This window comes from Priapulus caudatus, unplaced genomic scaffold (assembly GCF_000485595.1).
Source record: "Priapulus caudatus unplaced genomic scaffold, Priapulus_caudatus-5.0.1 Scaffold131, whole genome shotgun sequence".
Taxonomy (NCBI): domain Eukaryota; kingdom Metazoa; phylum Priapulida; class Priapulimorpha; order Priapulimorphida; family Priapulidae; genus Priapulus; species Priapulus caudatus.
Window position 1 is genome coordinate 111,725 of NW_014577192.1, and position 11,075 is coordinate 122,799.

Sequence of the window (11,075 nt, forward strand, 5' to 3'; positions counted from 1 at the left end):
CCGTGCCCGCGCGAAAATAACAACGCGGAATAATTCATAGCCGAATATCCATTAATTCACCGACCGCGAAATTAACCACTCGGCGAAATTGTCGTCAGTGCTGAATTCGCGAGTATCTGTTGCACGAAAAATGTTATCGTTTGTCTCTCTCTCTTCCCCGCGGGCTCATCAGGGCGTCGCTTGCATATGCACGAGTCGTCAAACTGCGCTGGGCGGAGGAGTTGACGCAGCAGCTGCGACACGCTGCATCGAACGCTGGGCAAGTCGGAGGCACGGAGAAGGGACACGTGAGTGCCAGGTCCACGACGGGAGGGCGGGCAGGGTCGTGGTGCGGGCGGAGGGGGTTGGAGTCGGAGGGACGGGGGGTGGAGGGGGATGTTGGGGGGGGAGGGGGCGTGCGCGGGGGTAGGGGTCGAGACGGCAAGTCGGTCGAGACCGGAGAGGGACACGTGAGTGCCAACTGTCACGATGGGAGCGGCAGGACCTGGTGGATGTGGGGGAGGGCATGCAGGGTGGGAATTGCGGGGGGGGGGCGGGGTAAGGTTGGGGCGCCGTGCCGGGGGTGGGGGGGGGGGGTTGGAAACGGGGGTAGGATTGAAGTTTGGTAAGAGTGAGGGTGGTGTAGGGAGGGATTTGATAGCGAGTGGGGGCGGTGCCGGGCGGTCGGGGTCGGAGCGGGGAGATTGGGTTGATTAGGGTGGCAGGTGTGTGGGGTTAGGAATGTGCAGGGTGGGGTAGGCGTTGGTGTGGTAGGAGCAGGGTGGGGATGGGGGGCATGTAGGGAGTCCGGGTGGCCCGGGGTGGGGGAGCTTGCAGGTAGTCGGGGGTGGTGGGCGGATGTGGGGGGCGTGAGGGAGGATGGGGGCGGGCCTGCAGGGAGTCGGGCGTGTGTGGGATGTGGGGGGGGGGGGCGTGAGGAGGAAGGGGGGGGATGCAGGGAGTCGGGGGCGTGTTGTGGGATGTGGGGGGGCGTGAGGGGTGGGGGGGCATGCAGGGAGTCGGGGGCGTGTGTGGGAGTGGAAGCTATGCAGGGGAGTCGGGGGTTGTGTGTGGGATTGGGGGGGCATGCAGGGGTTGGGCCTGGGCACCGGGCGTGCGGTAAAGGGGAAACAAACAATTTTTTAAGGGTGGCCTGGTCTTTATGAATTGAAGTTGCAAGGTACAAACAATCTGCAACAACTGGCAACCTTACAAGTAACAGGGTGTGAAATTAACGGGAGTCCGGAGTCAAATAGTGCCTGATTTACAGCCGGACTCCCTGACAGGAATAAAATTTATATTTCGGTGGCTACTTTTCAAGCTCGCGTGCATGAAAATAGCACTCTAAAATTTGGTTTACATTGAACTCTATGCAAATTTCCGGGGGCTCTTTTTGGCATTTCCGGGGCTCTTTTTGGCATTTCGGAGGCTTAACCGAGCCCCCGTGTTTTTTTTTCACTGCTCCCTGATTTGACATATGCAGGAGTCCGTGTGACTCCCTGAAAATTCTGCCATACTAACTAGTTCGTTCCAGAGCACGGCCTCGCGGAGTTACCGTATTTTTCCAGCAAATGTCCGAAGAAAATTTGGCAGACGTGCAACCGCATGAATCTTCAAAATAAGCACATGCGTTATTGTTAAAGGAGACAATTTGGAATCCCTATTGCAATATATATATGTGAAAGAGTTCGATTAAACAAGTATTATGATTGTTTCACACAATTTTTTTCGAACGTTTTCTATATCAAAAATGACTTAGAAAATAAATATTTCAGAGCTGTGGGCGTGGCCATTTATTCAACAGGTTACAGCGCCGCCTGTCGGATCGTGACGTCACAGCGTGGTGCCCGGCACATGTGCAGCTGTACTGAATATATGATTGATGATTCTCCATATTTTTTCTTTACAGCCCTGGGTAGAAATTAACTTTTTAAGTAGGGAGTCCAACGGACCCCCTACCCTCAAAAAGAGAGAGTCCGCAGCAAAATGAGGGAGTCTGCAGTCTGAAGTTCAAAACTAAAGATATTAACAATAACGCGTTGGACATTGCAGGACATTTGCGGTGCACGTCTGCTAAATTTTCTTGGGGACATTTGCTGGAAAAATACGATAATTCCACGAGGCCATGCTGTGGAACGAACTAGTTAGTGCATATAGCAGAATTTTCAGGGAGTCACACGGACTCCTGCATATGTCAAATCAGGGAGTCCGAAAATAAATTAGGGAGTATTTGACTCTGGACTCCAATTAGTTTCGCACCCTGTCTTTATATTTTAGTGATATATATGTAGATTGTGCATATAGATATATAGATATGACTGTTCTCCATATTCTGCCAACATTTAGTACAATAAGGCCACCCTTAAAAAATTGTTTGTTTCCTCTTTACCTACTCGCCTCTCAGAGTAGGTAGGTAAGTGAAAAATATTTTTTATTTTGTTTTGACAAGATGTGTGTATGTATATTGTATATTCTGTTTTGTGTATATATGTTTTTGTGGAACGAATTTGATGTTTTTGGGGGGCAAAACGAAATAATTTTTGTTTTGTTTTAATCGGCCAATAAAATGTGTCGAGTAGCGGCGTTTTGGCGAGTCGGTCGGTAAAGGGGAAACAAACACCACCACCCTGCTCGCAAATTTTTTTTCCCTACACGTTATATCCATTGGGCTCTTCTGATTGGCTGCTTTGATTTGACCACACCATAGATAGTGTTTGTGATACCATAGATAGTATATAAGCCGATTCGGTTTATAGTTAGGGTTAGGTTTACGATTTTTGCATCATTCCTTTTGCATCATTCCGTCTGATGCGGAAGTTGATATGCGTATATCAAGCCCAATGGATATAACGTGTAGGAAAAAAAATTTGCACCCTGCCCGCCATCCCGTCGTGACCTGGCACTCACGTGTCCTTCTCCGTGCTCTCCGACTTGCCCGCGTTCGACTGCAGCGTGTCGAGCTGCTGCGTCACTTCCTCCGCCCAGCGACAGTTGACGAGCTCGTGCAGATGCAGCGACGCCCTGATGAGGGCGCGAGGAGAGAGAGAGACAAACGTAAATTTTTTCGTGCACAGATACTTTCGCGAATTCAGACTTGACGGACAATTTCGCGAGTGGTTAATTTCGCGGTCGGTGAATTATGGATTATTCGGTATGAATTATTCGTGTTGTTATTTTCGCGGTCGGGCACGCGTTCGCGAAATTTGCGAAAATGAAACCACCGCGAAATATACAGCGTGTACAGTAGACGCTGGCTGCTGGGCGTACCTGCAGTGTGGACACTGTGACCGCTGCTCTGTCAGCCACCTCTGCAAAAGAAGTGCACACCAGTGAATTAGCTGCTCACCACACAAACCTCGCCAACGCATTACGACAAACGACGAAATAAGTAAAACTTCTAGTAGTACCCAGAGATGAAGAATTCAGATTTCTCTCCATCTACTCTGTGCTGCCACACCACATCTTCTTCCTGTATTAATCGCGCCGCACGACCAACTGAACATTCAGACGTTCAAAACCAAGATCCCGCGGGAAGAGTCCGGTTTTCCCCCTTCCAGTTTTTCCTACACAGCACAGGTCACGCATAGGTCGACGGGTGTCGATCAGAGAGTCTGCCGGTCAATGAGTCTGCCGGCCGTCGTCCGAAACGACGCAGGTGGTGCCACACAGGGTAAAAAATACACGGGAGCGATTTGCTCTTCAAACCTCCGAAATCGCTCCCGTAAGGCTCAAAAAAGCTCCCGTAAACCTTTTGACAAGAGCTATTTTTCCCACAGACTTTAATACGAAAAAGAGCTCCCGTGAAAAAAAGTAATTTTTCCCCTGGTGCCACGTTATTATTATTATTATTAAATCTTGATTGCATGCAATTCAAATACAAGTACACGTACTTGTGGACAACCTTTTTCATGGAGAAAAAATCTGATAAATGCAGTACTTAGTGTTGAGCAGTTAAAACGATAAAATTTCCGTGTCGTGAAAAAGACGCAAGTCGCAAAATGTATCGTCTGCTTACCCGTATGCACATGAAGCAGCAGAGCTTGGAGCAATGCGGGCAGAGCCGCGCATCGCGCAGCTTTTCCATACATATGAAACATCGGAATACTTCCGCCAGGCTCTGCAAAGCGAAAAACGATAGAAAAATTAAGCATCCGAGCTGCATTTCGCAACGTCGGCCGATCTGGCCCTCTTTCGCTCTTTCCCGTTTTCTCTCTCTCTCTCTCTCTCTCTCTCTCTCTCTTCTTCTCTTCTCTCTCTCTCTCATCTCTCTCTCTCTCTCTCTCTCTCTCTCCCCCTTGTCTATGTTCGTTCTGTTCTAGTCTGTTCTTCCTCTCCCTCCAACTCATTTTCTCTGCTTCATGCTCTACTGTGTTTTCACACAGACTGCTTCCACAACCATACATTTCCACATCACTATCGTGAAGTATTTACATATATATATATATATATATCTATATATATATATATTATATATATATATAATATATTATTATATATATATATATATTATATTATATTATTATATTAATTGTGCGTGCGTGAATATGTATGTTTAATTGATCTTTGCGTACATCTAAGGGGCAGTACAGCATATTCAACATTACCATGATACGCTTCCTCAGACCTACTACCGTCCTTACACTATACATCCTCACAAGAACGACCATAAACAAAGGCTGCATAGAGGAGATGACCGGTGGTGGTAATTTAAACACGGGAGATTAGTTCCGGGTGAACTTCCCTGACCACATCCGCATGTTCTGACCACCAACAAGTCGCTTTTACTGTTCCTTAGAAAATGCCAGACATAATGAATACTGTATTAACTATTATTCATGTAAAATCATATCCATCAGTATCACAGCACAGCTATGTGTGCCCCTCTCCCACACACACACACACAACAGCAGTGCAAATCGACTGAAATTCACTCTTGTGGGCCCGATAGTCAGAGCTAATCACTATTCGACTTTAGCATACTTAATTTCGTCTCATCGATCGGCAATTTTTTTTTAGATTTGAAAAACATGCCAAAAAACCAGGAACACCAGCAATTCTAATTTATCAACCTAATTAGAGAACCATTGACGAGCCCTATTAGGCCATGTACCTCTCGTAGCACGGTCTAATGAAGACAGGTGTACCTCAATGCACTCTATCAACAAAACTCACCTCAGCAAATACACAAACATATTCGGAAACTATTTTGCCTATTGTACTTTCACTTGCAGCTCTACTTGCGTATAATCGTTTTCTGGTTTGACCCACATAGCCATTTTTAAGACCATGCCCCACGCAATACTTACTAGGTGTTGGTAGTGTGTGCGTGTGTGAGTATTTGCGTGCATGATGGTATGAGCAGGGGGACTTATTACTATAGTATAGCTCTAGTAACTATAGCCCGACGTACCCTGCGATAGCTGGCGGCCAGCGGCAACCGTACGCGGGCTATAGTTACTAGAGCTAGGGGACTTGCCACTGCTGCAAGTAATCTTACAGGTGTTACCATACATTACAACAAGAGTACATAATAGAGACTATTATGTACTCTGATTACAAGCATATATGCAGGCAGCAGATGCGTTTTTCGACTCGAAAATTTCGAGTACATGTAGGCCAGGGTTTAGCCCCAGCTAAGCCTGTGACAGAGCTCCCATGCATGAGAGCCCTACTCTATTCACGACCATGTGCTCCATACACTGCACACACGCACAACGCACTCTATTCACACAGCATATGCGCCTCCATGTATCACAGGAATCAATGAGCCACAAAAACATTACACACGACGTTTGAAACTGTGCACTTGGAATACTTACGCGTATGGGAGTGAGATTTTTCGCCGTTTCATATATAAAAAGCGTCACGAGTCGGAGTGACTGCACTACTGTTTCCTCGTAACAATGTCGTTGAAGAGCACAGAATATCACAAACGTACGCACGTAAAACCAATCTGACAGCCGCGCAATTCGCTTCAAGTTCAAGTTCAACCTCGCAGTATATTCAGACACCGATGACTCACATAAAAAATATATGATCAATGTTGCTTTTGCTGCCTAATATAATGAACTGCTTTGACCTATCCAGGAATACACTCAAGTCCACTCTCTCTCAGACTCTCTCTCGCTCTCTCTCTATCTATCTCTCTCTCTCTTCTCTCTCTCTCTCTCTCTCTCTCTCTCTCTCTCTCTCTCTGCCTGCAGACCAGTAATCAAGTCTGCGCCTGTTTGCATGCTCTACCCTCACGGGACACAACGTACATTGTATATTCTACTTACAATGTGCATGTCAAGTAATAATATAATGATCAATTTTTCAGAGAGCCGCCGGCTGCCTGGCCGATAGAGGTTAAAGGTGCTATAATAACATGTTCCCAGCCATGCGTACAGTACCAGTCTAGACACTTAAAATTCAGCCCAGTGACACAGCAGCTGATGTGAGAATTCAACAGGACATATATATATGCGGATTTAAATCGTGGATCTGTGTATAGCACAGGTGTCACTGCCTATTTCCAGTGTCTCCTGGTGGGTAAAATCACTCTATATATGCGAAATTTCTCAATGTAGTGTTGGCAATCGGTTGTCATTTCGTAATCGATCATCGGTTGGACCCAAGTAACGATGATCGTTACAATCGTTACTCGGTGCGGTGTTGAATGCCTGCGTGTGCGTAACGTTGTGTGCAGTACGTGTGTGCATGTATGTGCTTGTTTAACCTTGTTTACTGTTTGTTTTGCACTGTTTAACTACTGTGTGTATAATACATGTTATGTTAATAAAGGATAACTTGTATAGTAGCGATGATATTCTCTATGATTCTCATCACTTTTCCCAAATTTTTTTCCCGATGAAATCGATGATGGATTTTGATACCAAGCGCTTGTCGTTCGGAGCCACTGTTCAACCGATGTCGAGTATAATCGATGATCGTGACATTCACTATTCTCATGTTATAATATATAGCACTTTAGCAGACGATTGACAATTACTTCACCACCTGACCATTTATTATTCAGGCAATGCTGTACAACACTTTGCAATTAATCAGTGTACATGGCGTAATCATTAGTAATCACCACATTTAATTAGCTATGGTCCTTGATGCTAGTGATTCATCATGCCAATAATGTGTACATTAACACCAATTAATCTAAATAGCTGACAATAACCAGGTGGATTTCAGGACTGCCTCTATACCTTACCTGATCACCATAAAGCTGATAATTACCATGCTAATGATGGCCTCATGCTCACTAATTACCCAAAGCAAAGTAGGCCTTATAGACTAAGGCATGGGGCCTAAGATAAAATATTGCTTGTTTCCCTTACCGACCGCCTCCGCAACGTCGCTACTCGACACATTTTATTGGCGATTAAAACAACACAAATTATTTCGTTGCCAAAAAAAAATCAAATTGCGTTCGCAAAAACATATACCAAACAGAATATACAATATACATACACACATCTTGTCAAACAAAATAAAAGATTTTTCACCTACCTACCTACTCCGTGTCCCTGAGAGGCGAGTAGGTAAAGGGGAAACAACATTTTTTAAAGACCCGCACAATGCGCATCCAAACGCTAATTTCTCCAGTACTAGACTAAGCAAATACTTCGTGTCATGCATAATCATTACTACCTTATGGCAAATAAAACTCTAGTTCCTCCATTTCACTGCGCGTTTGTCTTATAAAAGGTATTTGAAAATACCTCCAATGTTGTTGAACATTCTTCGATGTTGTGTACAGCTTGTCCCCAATCTCCAAGCAACCGCTGCGCGATGCCGCGGTACAGCGGTACGGGCCGCAGCGAACATAAAACACTGTGACGTCACGTCACCACTTCGTTGTTATGTTGTTTGAAACAGTTAGCGTTGCGCCTGATTACCTGATTTCGCACCCTCTCTCTTGTTGGAAACGCGCAGTCAAATGGGAGGAACTAGAGTTTATTTTGTCATAAGGTAGTGTGATTATGCATGACACGAAGTATTTGCTAGTCTAGTACTGGAGAAATTAGCGTTTGGATGCGCATTTGTGCGGCTTAAGGGTGGCCTGGTCTTTTGAATTGAAGTTGCAAGGTACAAACAATCTGCAAAACTGGCAACCTTACAAGTACAGCGGGTGTGAAATTAACGGGAGTCCGGAGTCAAATTATTGCCGTTTTTTACAAGCCGGACTACCTGACAGGAATTAAAATTTATATTCGGGGGCTACTTTTCAAGGTCGCCGTGCATGAAAATAGCACTCTAAAATTGGTTTACATTGAAACTCTATGCAAATTTCGGCCGGGCTCTTTTGGCATTTCCGGGGCTCTTTTGCATTTCGAGGCTAAACGAGCCCCGTGTTTTTTTTTCACTGCCTCCCTGATTTGACATATGCAAGGAGTCCGTGGACTCCCTGAAATTCTGCCATACTAATAGTTCGTTCAGAGCACGGCCTGCGCGGGTTACCGGTATTTTTCCAGCAAATGTCGCAAGAAATTTGGCAGACGTGCAACCGCATGAATCTTCAAAATAAGCACATGCGTTATGTTAAAGGAGACAATTTGGAATCCCTATTGCATATATATATGTGAAAGAGTTTCGATTAAACAAGTATTATGATTGTTTCACACAATTTTTTTCGAACGGTTTTCTTATATCAAAAATGACTTAGAAGAATAAATATTTCAGAGCTGTGGGCGTGCGCCATTTATTCAACAGGTTACAGCGCCGCCTGTCGGATCGTGACGTCACAGCGTGGTGCCTGGCACATGTGCAGCTGTAATGAATATATGATTGATGATTCTCCATATTTTCTTCTTTTACAGCACTGGGTAGAAATTAACTTTTTGAGTAGGGAGTCCAACGGACCCCTACTCAAAAGAGAGAGTCCGCAGCAAAATGAGGGAGTCTGCAGTCTGAAGTTCAAAACTATAAGATATTAACAATAACGCGTTGGCGAATTGCAGGACAATTTGCGTGTGCACGCTCTGCTAATATTTTCTTGGGGACATTTGCTGGAAAAATACGATAATTCCACGAGGCCATTGCTGTGGAACGAACAGATTAGTGCATATAGCAGATTTCAGGGAGTTACAGGACTCCTGCATATGGTCAAATCAGGGAGTCGAAATAAATTAGGGAGTATTTGACTCTGGACTCCAATTAGTTTCGCACCCTGTTTTATATTTTGTGATATATATGTAGATTGTGCATTAGATATATAAGATATGGACTGTTCTCCATATTCTGCCAACATTTAGTACAATAGCGCACCCTTAAAAATTTGTTTTTTCCTCTTTTACCTACTCGCTCTCAGAGTAGGTAGGTAAGTGAAAAATATTTTTTATTTTGTTTGACAAGATGTGTGTATGTATTTATTGTATATTCTGTTTTTGTGTATATATGTTTTGATGGGAACGAATTTGATGTTTTTGCGGGGGCAAAACGAAATAATTTTTGTTTTGTTTTAATCGGCCAATAAAATGTGTCGAGTAGCGGCGTTTTGGCGAGTCGGTCGGTAAAGGGGAAACAAGCAATATTTTATCTTAAGTAGGCCTAATATAAGAGGGTAAATACAATTTCATTTTCATGCCAAAACGTAAACCTCTAGTTTCACGATGCCTACATAGTACATTGTACATATAATCTGCAATATATAGATGTATATAAAGATTGATATTTTTCATGTATATTAATATCATCCTTAAATCGTGTGTTTAGACACTGAAAATTTATTGCTGCAAAGATGTAATGTGTGCAAAATTCATTTACACTGGTACTTTATTGATTTATTGACTAGATATGGTAATGTAATCCTGCATATATACACAATTACAACATGACAGAATGTTCACTGCACTCAGTTATTGACTCACGATGGGTGTGTCCCGAAAATTAAGGTACAACATGAGGATTTCATGTAAACTTGAATATCGGACACCAAAAGACACTGGCCCAATGATATAAGAACTGTCCAGATTCGCACATGTCGCACATTGCGAAAATGAATTGTGGTCAGCGCTTATATCCATGAACCAAAACATTAGTCTCCACTTCAATTTTTAATGTAGATATAATAACTTAGTAATCACTGTGGTAATGTGTTGTGCCTTCGCTCTGCCACAGGGCTATAGCACAAACTATGTTGAAACTGGGCAACGGAATTGCTCCCACGAAAAACGGCTCACAGAACGCAAAATGATCAGGCTTTTCAACACTTATTTATCTACATGGACCTCTTACCTATCTTTTTGAACACAATTCACAACATTACACCATGCATTTATTCATTTATTCCTCAAAGTCTTAGCACTACTTGCAAATTCCGTTCAAATGCTCACGTGGGTACCGTCATCCGAAATGTAGGCAAAAACACGAGGGCAGCCCATTACTAATGCATGGGGGTGAACTGGCACTTTTCTAATCATAAACGTGTTGCCTGCCAACCTTGTAATCAGCGCCAGTGCTATACCCACATCCCCATGAGTAATGGGCTGCCCTCGTTTTTTTTCTGTGATCCGTTCATCGTGGGATAAGAGGGAGCAGTATTGTTGGCAATGTTGCCCAGTTTCACCATGTCCCACCACCTGCGTCATAATACTCGTATACGCGGTCGATGCAGTACACAATCAAGATCAAGATCAAGTTTGTGCTATAGCCCTGTGACAGAGCGAAGGGTTATGCTTATAGTTCTAGAGCTATGACTACGCAGTACGCAGGACGGGCAGCAGTACTGACTTCTGACACTGACAGTGTCACTGTGACTCGGACTTCCAGTACCACTAGCACTACCGAGCACTAGGCCTACCACTGCACTGGCACTACCAGTGCCCCACTGCCACTACCACTACCACTACCACTACCATTACCAGTGCCAGTGGCAGTAGCCAGTACCAAGTTAGTACTCACTAGTACTACTCAACTTACTCAGATATTATTTTACAAACAGAAATTACTACTGGTTATTCACCTCCACTGTGTGCTCATCGAGATTCTTCCCTTGCTTCCCCCTTGACGACGCCACGATGAACAGAAGTTACTAACAAAAAGCAATTTTGTAGAAGCAATTTAAAAACACATCACATAGACGACTTGTATTATAATCAACT

At 44.2% G+C, this 11,075-nt stretch overlaps 1 protein-coding gene across 1 annotated transcript in view; it reads right to left on the minus strand.

The window, feature by feature from the left end:
• Window positions 1-11,072, minus strand: part of LOC106805864 (E3 ubiquitin-protein ligase TRIM37-like) — a 36,189-nt gene extending 25,117 nt beyond the window's left edge. Inside the window, exons 1-4 of the mRNA XM_014807636.1 lie at window positions 10,937-11,072; window positions 3,995-4,096; window positions 3,247-3,287; window positions 2,887-3,000 (exon numbers count right to left, since the gene is read on the minus strand). Coding sequence (XP_014663122.1) covers window positions 2,887-3,000; window positions 3,247-3,287; window positions 3,995-4,063 — 224 coding nt within the window. The 5' untranslated portion in view covers window positions 4,064-4,096; window positions 10,937-11,072. The remainder of the gene's footprint in view (window positions 1-2,886; window positions 3,001-3,246; window positions 3,288-3,994; window positions 4,097-10,936) is intronic.
• Window positions 11,073-11,075: the final 3 nt, after the last annotated feature.